The sequence below is a fragment of the Eutrema salsugineum genome, unplaced genomic scaffold, assembly GCF_000478725.1.
Source record: "Eutrema salsugineum unplaced genomic scaffold, Eutsalg1_0 scaffold_16, whole genome shotgun sequence".
In the NCBI taxonomy this organism is placed as follows: Eukaryota; Viridiplantae; Streptophyta; class Magnoliopsida; order Brassicales; family Brassicaceae; genus Eutrema; species Eutrema salsugineum.
This window is the reverse complement of record NW_006256858.1, coordinates 4,143,851-4,157,904: the sequence shown is the minus strand read 5'-3', so window position 1 is coordinate 4,157,904 and position 14,054 is coordinate 4,143,851. Positions and strand designations below refer to the sequence as shown.

At 38.9% G+C, this 14,054-nt stretch overlaps 4 protein-coding genes across 4 annotated transcripts; all 4 read left to right on the top strand.

Moving 5' to 3' along the window:
* The first annotated feature begins 2,532 nt into the window (after nt 1–2,532).
* LOC18020960 (U-box domain-containing protein 39) lies at nt 2,533–4,588 on the top strand. Its single transcript, XM_006404271.2, has one exon. The coding sequence runs from the start codon at nt 2,736–2,738 to the stop codon at nt 4,356–4,358; it is 1,623 nt and encodes a 540-aa protein (XP_006404334.2). The 5' UTR covers nt 2,533–2,735; the 3' UTR covers nt 4,359–4,588.
* Nucleotides 4,589–5,119: 531 nt separating this feature from the next.
* Nucleotides 5,120–6,839, top strand: LOC18020959 (putative DNA glycosylase At3g47830). The gene is made up of 4 exons (XM_006404270.2): nt 5,120–5,542; nt 6,000–6,200; nt 6,340–6,396; nt 6,486–6,839. Exons 1-4 carry the CDS (start codon nt 5,135–5,137, stop codon nt 6,726–6,728), a joined length of 909 nt encoding a protein of 302 aa, XP_006404333.1. The 5' UTR covers nt 5,120–5,134; the 3' UTR covers nt 6,729–6,839.
* Nucleotides 6,840–6,944: 105 nt separating this feature from the next.
* LOC18020958 (succinate dehydrogenase subunit 7A, mitochondrial) lies at nt 6,945–8,308 on the top strand. The gene is made up of 4 exons (XM_006404269.2): nt 6,945–7,198; nt 7,289–7,357; nt 7,601–7,703; nt 8,024–8,308. Exons 1-4 carry the CDS (start codon nt 7,142–7,144, stop codon nt 8,095–8,097), a joined length of 303 nt encoding a protein of 100 aa, XP_006404332.1. The 5' UTR covers nt 6,945–7,141; the 3' UTR covers nt 8,098–8,308.
* A 279-nt stretch (nt 8,309–8,587) lies between these two features.
* LOC18020957 (WPP domain-interacting protein 1) lies at nt 8,588–9,033 on the top strand. The gene is made up of 2 exons (XM_006404267.2): nt 8,588–8,771; nt 8,900–9,033. Exons 1-2 carry the CDS (start codon nt 8,600–8,602, stop codon nt 9,010–9,012), a joined length of 285 nt encoding a protein of 94 aa, XP_006404330.1. The 5' UTR covers nt 8,588–8,599; the 3' UTR covers nt 9,013–9,033.
* Nucleotides 9,034–14,054: the final 5,021 nt, after the last annotated feature.

Sequence of the window (14,054 nt, the reverse complement as noted above, 5' to 3'; positions counted from 1 at the left end):
ATGTTCTTTTCTAGTTTTTAATATGTTGTGTCAATACTATAGCTCACCCTAAAACTGTTTTATTGTGTTTTTTATACCTAAACAAAAATTTTTAGAAAGCTTCAACTTTAATTGCCCACTGTTGGCTAAAATAATACTAAATATTGCCAATTTGGTTACAATCTGTTTACAATTTTAGAGTTTCCTAGGCAACATGTCTGTTTACTATGGTGTGTGCTTAATTTTTTAAGAGTTTTGCTGTATGGAAATTAGTATTAGACAAACAGAAGACAGAAATTTAGTGGAATAAGACGATGCCACAGAACATGAGACAAAAAGAAAAACATGGATAAATTTGTCGCATGTTTTCAGTGGCATGTAATTAGAGCAACATGCCAATATGCTATTATTAATTTAGTTGTAAATTAAAGATTAAATTTTGTGTTAATTTTCTTACATGCATTATTCAATCTATATATGGCTACTTAAATTGATGTATCTTCTTCATTTTCTATCGTTGCCATTATCTTTTTTTTTTTGTTTAACAGCACTTTTTTAACCCACTAAAACAGACTTTTTTCGTTAAAATGTAGTCAAATAATCGGGTACATGAAAAAAAATCTTAAATCCGATATTTTATTTTTGGTTAACGGGTTTGTTACACGCCTTAAACTGTCATCAGCTGATGATGCTGTGCATGAATCGGTTTAATTTGTTTATTTACGTCAAAGAGAATTTGTAATATGCTTATAAAAATTATAGTCAAATACAAATTGCGCATAATCTACTGTATATAAATTTATATTCTCTCGATAAACCTTTCTTCGTCCAGGATAAGATTAATTCAATGGTCTAATTTTCATTTGGAAACTAAAACTGTCATAGATAACTGTAGCCAGACCATCATCATTTATCCAATTTTAATATTCGTTCGTGGTATTTCTATACTGTAATTGTAGTTTTTAAATCGAAAATGGATATTTTCAAGATTTCAACATTTTAATCCTCAACCAAACCACAACATAAAACCTCAAATATTAAAAAGTATTAAACGATGTAAATCTTAAAAATATGCTAAAATAGGCCTCTTCCGCATAATAATTCCATACAAGGTAATAGCTATGAATAATCATCCACTCAACGTTTTAACTCTTATCATTTATTCATCAGGGCTTTTCTCCTTTGACCCGTGCAGTGAATGATACGCAAAAGTATCAAAGGCTTCTACATGTACTGTAATTAATATTTTTTGGGTTGACGATCTATATCCTCATGGGAACTCTCATATAGCACCAGATCCATACGGAACTATGACCTCGTTTTAGACGTCCATGAGAGGAAAGTTGTAGATCTAAATCCTCATGTAATAATAGTTCGAAATCTACTTCCCCACAGTTACGAAGTTCGAAAGCCCAAACCCCATTGAGGTCGGTTTTAGTTGGATTACTGTATCGGAAACAAAGCTAAACCATGTATTAGCGTTGTTAAACCAATCATGACCCAGATTATGACCCGATTACAACTAATAAACCAAAACCCAACTAATAAACCAAAACCCAACAAAATCCCCAAATTCAAAATTCCCAAATCCTAAACCCTAGAAATCGAATTCGAAATCAAAGCTGAAGGAAGAGGTTGACGACGATTTCGATGGGCTTAGTCATTCGTCGTGCGCTTGGCGAAGACGATTTCGATGAAGAAAAAGTGGACAGAGATGCAACTGAAATCGAGAAAATGGTGGAGGAATTTGAGGACGAGCCTTCGATTTTCCACGACAACATTCCAGAAAGTGATGACGATGATGAGGGAGACATAAGAAAAAGACTACAATTAACACTCAAATATGAACCCATAACACTATACTTACCCTCGATTTCAGAAATTACTGATTACAACAATCGATTTTCCAGAATCGAATTTAGGGTTCTTACTGAATTTTTTTGATTTGGGGATTTTGGGACCAAAGTGGGAATAAAATGCTGTCATATGGGTCGGGTTCGAATCGGGTTTTTTTAGTTCGGTCGGTTTTTTTTTGTTTGGTTTCAGCGATTGATGGTTTAACTCTCGGGTTTACATCGCAAACCGGCAGAAACCGTAAAAACCAACACATCTGGGGAAGTAGATTTCGAATATTATTACATGGGGATTTAGATCTACAACTTTCCTCTCATGGACGTCTAAAACGAGGTCATAGTTCCGTGTGGATCTGGTGCTATATGATAGTTCCCATAAGGATATAGATCGTCAACCCATATTTTTTTAGTAATTGTAAAAAACAAAAACATCATTTTTGTACTCTCTATTTATATCTATATATTAGTAGATCATATTTCTAAATAATTTAAAATATGGTTAACAACAATTATTGAAAATATTTTTAGAAAATCCCATTAGTGTATATTTATTTTCGTAGATAATGTGTGTAACAAAAATTCGAATATCCTATCATATAATCAACATATCCGATGATTATCAATATCATTATTGTTTTTACTATGTATGTAAAGGAGGGAGTAAAATAAAAATTAAAATAAAACAGTTAAGAGTCTGGTAGTCAGTATCAACAAGAGAATCTCTTGGACTCGATCAACGACGAAGCTTTGATTTATAAACCCCAAAAGTTGGAAGTCAAAAATCTCTTACAACAACCTCTCAAAGATTCGTCTTTTGTGTTCCTTCTTCTTCTTCCTCCTCAAATTTCTGTGTTGGATTTGCATTTTTACTCATCTTTCTTGTTCTTTTGTATAATTTCTGATATGGGCGACACCGGAAGACACAAATGGTTCTCCTTCCACCACCACCGCTCAGCCTCCGCCACATCTATGCCGCAACACAATCCCGGCGAAACTCCGCCGGAGTTTCTCTGCCCAATCACCGGATTTCTGATGTCGGATCCCGTCGTCGTCGCATCGGGTCAGACATTTGAGCGTATCTCCGTCCAAGTTTGCCGGAACCTCGGGTTTGCGGCGAAGCTACTCGACGGAACACACCCCGATTTATCCACTGTAATCCCAAATCTCGCCATGAAATCAACTATTCTCAGCTGGTGCGATAGGAAGAAACTGGAGCATCCACGACCTCCTGATTACGCCTACGTCGAAGGCGTGGTTCGTGCTCGTATGGATAAGGATCCGGGTTCGGGTAATCGGGTCTCGAGATCGGAGATTTTACCTCCGGTAGCTGAGAATTCACCGTCTGATTACGATTCCGTGATGAGCGCGATTCGATCTCGGTCAAGGAACTCGATTTCGTCTTCCACTTCCCTTCCGAATCACCATCCCCGACCCGTTAGCCACTCCATATATTCCAATTCCTCGGGAGTTTTCGCCGGAGATGAGAATCCAAATCGGATCCATGGCTCATTCTCAACCTCCGATTACTCTTCTTTTCCTCCGATGTCAGAGGAGGAAGAAGAGATTTACAACAAACTGAGAAGCCCAGACACAATCGGTCACGAGCAAGGACTGATTCTGCTAAGGAAGACGACGAGATCCAGCGAGAACGCGAGGGTTTCTCTCTGCACAGATCGGATCCTCTCATTTCTCCGGTCACTCATCGTCTCACGGTACAACGTCGTGCAGACGAACGCCGCCGCGTCGCTGGTCAACCTCTCTTTAGAGAAACCTAACAAATTGAAAATCGTACGGTCAGGATTCGTTCCTCTTTTGATCGATGTTTTGAAATCAGGTTCAACGGAGGCGCAAGAACACGTAATCGGAGCTTTGTTCAGCTTAGCGGTTGAGGAAGAAAATAAAATGGTGATCGGAGTTCTCGGTGCGGTGGAGCCGCTCCTCCACGCACTCCGATCATCGGAAAGCGAAAGAGCGCGTCAAGACGCGGCTCTTGCGCTTTACCATCTCTCGCTGATACCTAACAACAGAGCAAGGCTGGTTCGAGCCGGTGCGGTGCCGATGATGCTGTCTATGATTCGATCCGGTGAATCGGCGAGCCGGATTCTTCTGTTACTATGTAACTTAGCGGCTTGTTCGGAAGGGAAAGGAGCGATGCTGGACGGTAACGGAGTGGCGATACTTGTTGGGAAACTTCGAGAAGGCGGAGCTGATTCGGAGGCGGCGCGTGAGAATTGCGTGGGGGCTTTGTTGACGTTAAGTATAGGGAATATGAGGTTTAGAGGATTGGCTAGTGAGGCTGGAGCGGAGGAGATTCTGACGGAGATTGTGGAGGGTGAGAGTGGAAGCGAGCGGTTAAAGGAGAAGGCGGCGAAGATTCTGGTGGCAATGAGAGGCGGCGGAGAGAGGGAGTTTGGTGAAGGTGCGGAGGCGCGTGAGTGGAACCGCATGTTGGAAGCGAGTGGGTTGAGTCGGTCTCAGTTTCAAGGAGGGCAAAAAGAAGGTTTCGCTTATTCTTCTCAGTTTTAACGCTATCCGATTTTTTTTTTCCCTCCTTCTTGTTGGTAAAATATTTTTTCAAAGCTTTTTTTTCTTACAATTTTTTGTTTTTTGTTTTTTTTACTTCCGGAAAAAGGGAGTTGAATATTATTTGGGAAGTGACTGTGTAATATTCTGATTTGTCTTTTACGATGAAACGACAAAAAAGTTGAATGTTGGTTCGTTTACAGAAAATTGCGCTCGTGTTTCATGTATATGATATTATGAGGTCGTGGACTAACAAAAGTCGTTTCAATAATTGGTGTCATCAATTATATGTATATAAGATTTGTAACGAAGATTTAGTCGTTGGTCAAAATAGTTCCATAGCCAACGTTTCAGTTATACAAGTTCGAATAATCTAATTGAGTAACATTCTGCCTGAGGTCATGTGATGCAGTCACCAATTTGCCATTCTTCCATAACCATTTTATACGTCACGAGAATAGCTACAAATAAACAAAATTATTTTGTTTTAATTATTTGGAAAGCAATCTGAATAACAAATATAATTTGGATTTGTTCTTAGAAATGCTCTCTTTTTTTTTTTCGTCTTGACTTTTCTCTAATAAAATCTAATGAAAACCAAATTCAACAATTGTTTTCTTTTACTAATACAGAGTCATCCCATGACATTTTAGATAACCGGACCTAAATTGTAAACCGACCCAATTTCCCACTAATTTTTTGGGTAAGAGAACCGATCGATTCAAAACAAAAGAGTAAACCGATACGAATATTGCACCGGTCGTTGGTTTTCCTACGAGATGAGCAAATCTCAGAAAAGAACACGCCTACACTTGGACGACGGCGACTCAAAAACCCCGGCCACTAAATCCACCGTGTACGGCGGCGATCCTTACCCTTCACATCTTAGACCTACATCTGACGAATGTCGAGACGTAAGGGACGCTCTGTTGTCTCTCCATGGGTTCCCTCCCGAGTTCGACAGTTACCGTCGTCAGAGACTCCGATCATCCTCCGCCGTAGATGGTTACCATACTCATTGTACGATGAAATCGGAGCCGTTGGAAGCGGCGAACGATGAGAAGGATGAGATCGAGGAAACTGTGCTTGATGGGCTGGTTAAAATTCTTCTCTCCCAGAATACGACTGAGATCAATTCCCAAAGGGCATTCGCTTCTCTTAAAGCTGCATTTCCGAAATGGGAAGATGTAAGCACTCAAAATTACATGTTACATTCAAAGCAAATCGTTAGGTTCAGTTGGTTTCCAGATTCTGAAAGATTTGGGAATAAGGTTTAGGGTTTGTGAAGTTTGATGATTCCTGATGTTGATATCGTTATGGCTTTAGGTTAAGGAATGGTGGACTTCATTCATAATTCTTGGATAAAGGCATATAAACAGTTTAATCATGTTCTTGGAGAAATTGGGGAATCCGTGAGCTTACTTCTATTTAAGATAATACTGAAATGTTTTGAGAAAAGGCATCTTGATATTGTCTTAATGGAAAAGATTTGTGTTGGTCACTGGATTGTATATATAATTTCAAGATTGACTCACTTTAGATTCTTTTCCTTAATGATTTTTGTAGTTAATGTGCTTACAATCACTTGAATTCTGTTCCCTTTGATCGATTGTTGAGAAGTCTTCTTTTTTGCATCCCTTGTAGGTTTTGGGTGCTGAGCCAAAATCAATTGAGAATGCTATAAGATGTGGAGGATTAGCACCCAAAAAGGCTGTATGTATCAAAAACATCTTGAGCCGTTTGCAGAGCGAAAGAGGCAGATTGTGCTTGGAGTATCTGCGTGGTTTATCAGTAGAAGAAGTAAAAACCGAGCTCTCTCATTTCAAAGGAATAGGACCCAAAACGGTAAACACCCTGTACTTTTAAACAGTTTCAAGAACCTTCATATGTTTTGAGAGAGCTACTGTTATCCATATCTTGGTTATCAATGTGACAACAAGAAACAAGATATAACTTTTGGAAACTGACATAGGTATGAAAACAGGTTTCTTGTGTTCTAATGTTCAATCTCCAGCACAATGATTTCCCTGTAGACACCCATGTGAGTGCTTACTTAAATTCTTGTACTTGGTATTAATTCTTCTATGGATCAAGCGGATCAAATGACATACAAAAACCAACTAAAAACAGGTATTTGAGATCGCAAAGGCGATAGGTTGGGTCCCAAAAACCGCAGACAGGAACAAAACCTATGTTCATCTCAACCGTAGGATCCCCGATGAGCTCAAGTTTGATCTGAACTGTCTGTTATATACGCATGGAAAGCTCTGCAGCAATTGCAAGAAGAATGTTGCTAAACCAAAGGCAAAGTCAAAAGCTAAAGTATCTTCCCCTGATGATTGCCCTCTTCTGGGGTTTTCCGGTTTAGTCTAGATAGCCAGAATTATAACTCGTTTTACTTTGGTTTGGTTATGGCCCCTTAAGGACACAATTTTTTCTGCTTGTATTAATCTGAGCTTATTTAATTGTAGTTTTTTTTCTTAATCTCTACACATTGAGAATAGTAAACTTAAATTATCCGTTCGTGGAGGTGATTCAATTCGATGTATTGTTTGTTACTTCTGCATCAAATGGCAGATTCATAACATTGTTATAAAATTACTACACGGAGGAGGTCGATAAATATATGTAGAATAACTTTGGGGAAATAATGGAATGATGTTCAAGGTTTGGAGCTAAAAGCGAAACACCCAAAATTACAATTTAACCCACATATTACTGGGAACTTTTGTCTCGTGCGCATTCATCTTCATCACCGTTCTAAATTCTTTTGATCCTCATCGGGAATGGCGTTTTTGCTCAAGAACACCTCGATTTCATCCCACCTCCGATCTTCTTCCCAGGTTTGTTTTTTCGATCGAATCTCATCAACAAATATCGTATGATTTCTTTGATCTATGACAGGATCGTCTTACTCCTTTGATCTTTTGCAGAAGACGGATGGTGCCTTAGCTCAATCCCGTCGTGGGTTCCATGTCGAGCTAGGAGCTCGCGAGAAAGCTGTAAGTAACATTTATCTCTTTTTCTAGTGTAGGGATCGGAAATCGGTTTTAATATATTGGATTGTTTTAATTTTGGTTTTGAATTTGATTTGGGAGCTTCCTTCTGTGTCAAATAGGAAACTGATACAATTGTTCTGAAAGTCTCAGTGTATAATCCCAAATTCGAAATTAGCCAAACAAAAGTTTTTTTTTTTTTTTTGTTCTTATGAGATTCCTGTTTGCCATGGTTTTGTGTTGTTGCAGCTCTTGGCTGAGGATGGTGCATTGAGGAGATTCAAGTCGCATAAGAAAGGAGTGCATCAATTGAAAAGGATTGGAGATGTTCTCACTGTTATCGTTGTTGCTGGTAGGGGGAATTGTTTTGTTGTGAACTTGATGATTTTTTTTTGTGATCTTGAACACTATTCAATTACTAAAAGCTGCAGATAGAGATATCATTGTGCTTCACTCCTCATAACATATACTACTTTTGGTCACTTACTTTTATGTTATTTCATCATCAGCTTATCATCTCTTTGATGGAAAGCTAAAAACTTTACAAAATTTTCTGATATACATATCTAAGCACTTTGTAGTGTGGGCGGTCATAGAGTTAGGGGTTGATGACATAGTTAGAGTATTATGTGTGTTTGAGTTGAATAGCCTTGTCTTGTCTGCTTGTTTCAGGATGCTGCTATGAGATCTATGCGAGAGCAGTGATGAAAAAGGAAGCTCAGGCTGCAGGAGGAAGCTCATCATGAGTCTCTTTATGCTTTTTTTATCATCCATCTTCGTTTTTAAGCAAAAATCTCAGGAATTCATCTTGTTACTCTTGTTGGCTCTTGCTCAACGGTCTGAATAAGTAAAGAAACGATTAAGAATTTGGTATTTGTTGTATGAAAAAATCTTTATATTTGTTTTGGAGAAATCCAATTCGCTTTTGATGGAATCATGCAACTATGATTTGAGAAATTCAGTGGACCAGTATGCCTCGTACTCATAGATTCATCAAAGGCGTTCTCTACCTATATAGGTCATGTTATCGCTTAATTCGCATATTCTATACATTCTTCGCATATTATAAGTAAAACATTTGGTAGAGTATGCATCAATATATTTAGGGGCGCAATTTATTGTTGCCATGAACTTTAGTAACGAATTTTAAATTATATGGTGAAGTACGTTTTGAGTTTTTCTCTTTCAACTAATTATAGTATTATAACTTTCTTTTAAAACTCAGTTGAATCATCATTACAAATCATAATGATGGACTACAATGGAAATAATGGCGATGAAGCCGATATGAATGGAGAAACTTCAAAGAGAAATGATTATGCGGGAGGAGAAGATGAAGACAGTCGTTTTTCAGATGAACTGGATCCATTAGCAGAGGCCAGCGACGGTTTCCTCACCTTGCAAGAAGCTCTTGAAAAAGGTAGCCATTCTGATTTTGTAGTAGCGGATTTTAACTAAACTTGGATTTTCATGTTGGAATCAGACTGATATTATCACATAAGTGCCTATCAAGTCTAATGTGACTCTTTACGCAATTCCATTTTGCAGAGGTTCAGCAAATCCGGGAGATTGGGAAGGAACCGATACCACAACATAATGAAGGAGCCAGTGAAGTAAATTCACCTCGCTCGGAGAGTGTAACCCTTGTGAACAATGTCTAGAATTCTAGGTATGCAAATAAGAACTTAAGAATATTAAAGAACAACTTTTCTTTATTGCTCTAGAAAACTCTCTCAAAAACTAAAGCTCTCAAATCCTCAAACTCATAAGTTATGAAACAACCTTGCATCTCTTTATATAGTGGATAAAACCTTTTCCTATTAGAATTACTAATTTCTTTTTTCTTAGATAACTCCTAAGTATGTTTAGATAACTCCTAAACATACTCCTAAACATATTCTTAATCCTAATAGAAAATATCTAACTTGCTTACCAAGTTAACTTCAAGCTTAAGTCAACATTCTCCCCTTTAAGCTTGAAGTCATCTTCCTTCACAACTTGAACACCAATGAGATCTCTCATCTCTTTGAATTTGTTCCTACCAAGTGCTTTCATCAAAATGTCTGCCCTTTGCTCACTTCCGGGGACATGTTCTACTTCGACTTGTTCACTCTCTACACACTCTCTTATGAAGTGATATCTCTTATGGATATGCTTACTTCTACCATAGAAGACATGGTTTTTAGTAAGGGCAATTGCAGACTGGTTGTCAATCCTTATGACAACTCTCTCACTCGCTAAACCTGTGACTTCGCTGAGCAACTCTTGGAGCCAAATTGCTTGTCTTGCAGCCTCTGTTCCTGCCATGAATTCAGCCTCCCAAGATGATAAAGCTATTGTGTCTTGTTTTTGTGAGCACCAAGAGATTGGATTTTCACCGAGATAGAAAATATGCCCAGCTGTGCTTTTGCCATCATCAAGATCAACATTATAGCTACTATCGCTGTATCCCCACTAATCTTGGTATCTTCACCCTGAACTATTGAAGGTTAGACCAAGATTTGTGGTTCCTTGCAGGTACCTTAGACATTGCTTCATTGCTGCTCCATGGGACTCTCTTGGGCTCTGCATGTATCGGCTTAACACTCTGACAGCAAAAGATATGAAGCAGATACCAAAAGCAGCCAACATTTTTCCTGAACATTGTAGCATCTATTTCCTTATCCTCTTCAGACTTTGATAGTTGTAATCCAGTCTCCATTGGAGTATGAGTCAAGTTGCAGTTTGTCATTCCTGCTTCTTCCAAGATCTTCAAGGCATAGCGTCTTTGACTAAGTGTTATTCCTCCTCTGTATTGATGTACTTCGATCCCAAGATAATATGTGAGCTTTCCAAGATTACTCATGTCAAATTTTGATGCCATCTCCCATTTGAATTCTTCAATAACACTCCTATTTGTTCCTGTAACAAATTGATCATCAACATTAACTGCTATAAGAAGGAGATGCTCGTTTAGTCTTTTCCGATAGACTGATGGTTCCTTTGAGCATTTTTCGAACTTCAACCCAAGTAAAATCTGATTCAACTTGTTATTCCATGCTCTTGGAGCCTGTCTTAGCTCATACAAAGCTTTGATAAGCTTGTACACTTTCTCCTCACATCCTTTTTCTTCAAACCCTTCTAGTTGCGTGACAAAGACGGTTTCCTTTAGGTCTCCGTGGAGGAAAGCTGTTTTAACATCAAGGTGATATATCTCCCAGTTATTCTCTGCTGCAAGACTGATCAAGAGTCATACTGTCTCTAAACGTGCAACTGGAGCAAAAACTTCTTCAAAGTCGACACCATATCTTTGAACATATCCTTTGGCAACAAGTCGAGCCTTGTGCTTATTAATACTCCCATCTGAGTTTCGTTTGAGCTTGAATACCCACTTCAAACCAACTGGTTTTTTTCCTGGTGGTAGCTTGACTAGAGTCCATGTGTTGTTCTTCTTAATCGACTGAATTTCATCTTCACAAGCCAGCATCCATTCCTTCGAAGTTTTTGCCTCCAAGAAGTTCCCTGGTTCATCGTTTAAATAGAGTAATAGCTTTTCTCCTTCCTCTTCCGCAAGTAAAACAAAATTTTTCAAGATGTTTAGGCCTTACTGATGGCCTCGTTGATTGTCTCAACACAGGTGGAGATTGACTCTAAGCATCTAGGACCTCCGTCTCTTCTTCATAAGAGTTCACAGGTTCGTTATCTTCTTCTGTTTCGTCCATGTTTTCAGGGGTCCCTGTATCTTGCTCTGTTTCAACATTTTCCATTGTTCTTTGAACGCCATGATTTTCAAATTCTCCTAATGTGATTTCGAAGTTCCCATCTTGTTGTTCTGTTCCTCTCGATTTCTAGTTCCATCCTTTAGTTTCGTCGAACACAACATCACGACTAACCACAATCTTTCGACTTTGTGGATCTAATAACCGATATGCCTTAGATCCTGGTTCGGTGTTGAGATGAACAAGCGTACGTGATCTATCATCCAATTTCTTTATATGAGAAGTCTCCATCTTGGCGTACCCTATACATCCAAAAATACACAGATGATTGATGTTTGGTTTCTTATCTCTGAAGACCTCGTATGGAGTTCTGTCTTTTACTACTCTTGTAGCTATTCTGTTCAACAAATAGGTTGAGTGTCGTATGACTTCTCCCTATAAGTAGTTAGGCACGTACATGTGCTTCATAATACTCCTTTCCATTCCCATAAATGTCTTATTGGGTCTTTCAACAACTCCATTCTGTTGAGGAGTGTATGGAGCTGTAAAATGTCTCTTTATGTCATTATCAGAGCAGAAAGAATTGAATTCTTGAGACACAAACTCTCCTCCTCGATCTGTTCTGAAAGTCTTAATACTTGTTCCTGTCTCTTGCTCCATCAAGCACTTGAACTTTTTGAATTTGTTAAACGCATCACCTTTTTCCTTCAGCAGAATGGTCCACATGTACCTGGAGTAATCATCAATAAGTACGAAGATATACCTATTTCCAGCTGATGTGCTTGGAGTTATGGTCCGCAAAGATCTCCGTGCACGAGTTCGAGTTTCCTGCTGGCTCGATATGATATGGCTTTGGGGAACACTTGTCTTGTCTGTTTCCCGAATAAACACGAGCTGCAGATTTCCTTCTCAAAGTTCAACCTTGGTATTCCTTCCACAAGCTCCTTTTGGATCATGTTTTTGATGTAATCAGGGTTCACATGTCCTAGTCTAGCGTGCCATTTACTCGAATCACTCAGCTCTGCTAGATGTATACATGCTTTGTCTGTTATTCCCATTCGAACCTTATAAAGCCGATTCGGTGATCTGATTGCCTTGATAAGTAGTTTTCCCTCATTGTCGTGCATCGTTAGATGATCTCCTTTCATCCTTACGTCACAACCCGATTTCGTAGCTTGTCCAAGACTGATTATATTGCTTTTTAAGGCTGCAATGTAATAAACGTTCTTCATTACTGTTGAGTCATTGTTTCTATTGATAAATGATATCGAACCTTTGCCCTTGATATCGATCCGAGAATCATCACCAAATCGGACTTTTCCAGTGACAGATTCATTGATCTTAGTGAAGTATCTGCGATCTCCTGTTATGTGGTTGCTTGCTTTGTTGTCAAGATACCACAGATCCTCTTCTCCGTTTTGTATTTCATACTTACTTGGTGTACAATTCTTCTCATTCAGATACATCACTTCGTTCATTAGGAGCTCATCAGCATCTTTAGTATCTTTGTTGTTATTTTCTTGAGCCTCCTGTAGCTTGAGTAGTCGATCAGGACAGCTCGAAGCATCCTTGCTTGTCACATCTGTAGCAGGTGATCTATAAAAGATCAACATTCCTTGACTGATCGCCTCTTCCTCCATTAAACCGACCGCGACCACTTCCTCGAATAGAAACGACCTCCGCGTCCCCTGCCTCTATTTTCTCCATTGAAGTCTCAATTTTGTGATTCTGTATACATCAATTTGGTTTGATCTTCATGTGTTTCTTCTTCCTCTTCCTCGAAGATGCGTTATTCATAAGCTTTAAGTCGTCCTATGATGTCCTTGAAGCTTGTAGCGTTGAGATCCAACACTTGTTCGAGAGACGCCACGATAGGGATATACTTTCTTCGAGGAAGGCTTTTGAGAAACTTTTTAACCAGCTTCGATTCTTCAATTTTTACTCCTAAGGCTTCAGATTTTGAAGAGATCTCAGATAACTTCCCAGAGAAGTCATAGATTGTTTTGGTCTCTTTCATCTTAAGACGGTCAAACTCTGCCATTAGAGTTTGTAATCTCTCCTCTTTAACGCGTTCAGCTCCCATGTGTCTTGACTTGATCGCTTCCCAAACCTTCTTTGTCGTGTCTAGCTTCCCAACTTGCAGAATTAATGCCTCGGGTATTGACTAAAACAAGAGAGCAATCGCCATAGACTCTCACCCGCGGGCTGGAAGAATCTCACCCCCGGTGGACCTTAGTACGAGCCACAAGGCCCAACATCAAAGCCCTAAATGAGACCTGGAAGACCTTAGAACCTATAAATACATTGTTTAGCAGCCCTAAATGGGTGTGTGCTCCCGTAATGAGATTTTGAGCCACCAAATTTTTTTTTTCTAGGTTAGACGATGGAGATGGGGATTATTCCCCAGATCTATTGTTCTTCCTCCTTTTTATTTTATTAACTTTTCTGTTTCATTCTTTTGCATTCTTCTATGTCTTTCATCATTCATTGCATCATGTAGATTAGTCCAAGAGAGTCAAGTTGCTTGAAGATATGGACAAGCATATATATATATATCGATTAGGATTTCTATTGTTCTTAGCTATATTCTGGATCTCATCTCTTCAAAGTTGTTTGTAAAGCATGAGAGTAGATTCATGACCTATTCTCTTAGCCTAGGATCGATCAGAGGCACGAGAGTGCTGTATCAGATCATCCATACCTAGTTTCAGAAGAACATAGTCGCTATAGGAGTCGAAAGCTACCTATAGAGAAGATGTGAGCAGACGAATTCAATGTCCAATGCATGATCTTAAGTTTAGCATGAGAGCGAGAGTTAATTGCTAAATCAAAGAGATTAGTTGATTAAGGTGACGACAGGTTGTTAATCATACATATGTCTATTCTAGTTTAATGCAGATTCCCAGAAACAGATGAAGATAAATCGCCCGGAAGCTAATTAGAAATGCCATCATACATCGATTAGAGTAAACCGGAGAAGTCTAAATCGCCACCTATGAGTTTAA

Coding starts and splice junctions, on each gene's coding strand:
- LOC18020958 (XM_006404269.2), top strand. CDS start 7,142: ATGGCGTTTTTGCTCAAGAACACCTCGATTTCATCCCACCTCCGATCT. Junction 7,199..7,288: donor ACCTCCGATCTTCTTCCCAG/GTTTGTTTTTTC, acceptor GATCTTTTGCAG/AAGACGGATGGTGCCTTAGC. Junction 7,704..8,023: donor CACTGTTATCGTTGTTGCTG/GTAGGGGGAATT, acceptor TGCTTGTTTCAG/GATGCTGCTATGAGATCTAT.
- LOC18020960 (XM_006404271.2), top strand. CDS start 2,736: ATGGGCGACACCGGAAGACACAAATGGTTCTCCTTCCACCACCACCGC.
- LOC18020959 (XM_006404270.2), top strand. CDS start 5,135: ATGAGCAAATCTCAGAAAAGAACACGCCTACACTTGGACGACGGCGAC. Junction 5,543..5,999: donor CATTTCCGAAATGGGAAGAT/GTAAGCACTCAA, acceptor CATCCCTTGTAG/GTTTTGGGTGCTGAGCCAAA. Junction 6,397..6,485: donor ATTTCCCTGTAGACACCCAT/GTGAGTGCTTAC, acceptor AACTAAAAACAG/GTATTTGAGATCGCAAAGGC.
- LOC18020957 (XM_006404267.2), top strand. CDS start 8,600: ATGATGGACTACAATGGAAATAATGGCGATGAAGCCGATATGAATGGA. Junction 8,772..8,899: donor GCAAGAAGCTCTTGAAAAAG/GTAGCCATTCTG, acceptor TCCATTTTGCAG/AGGTTCAGCAAATCCGGGAG.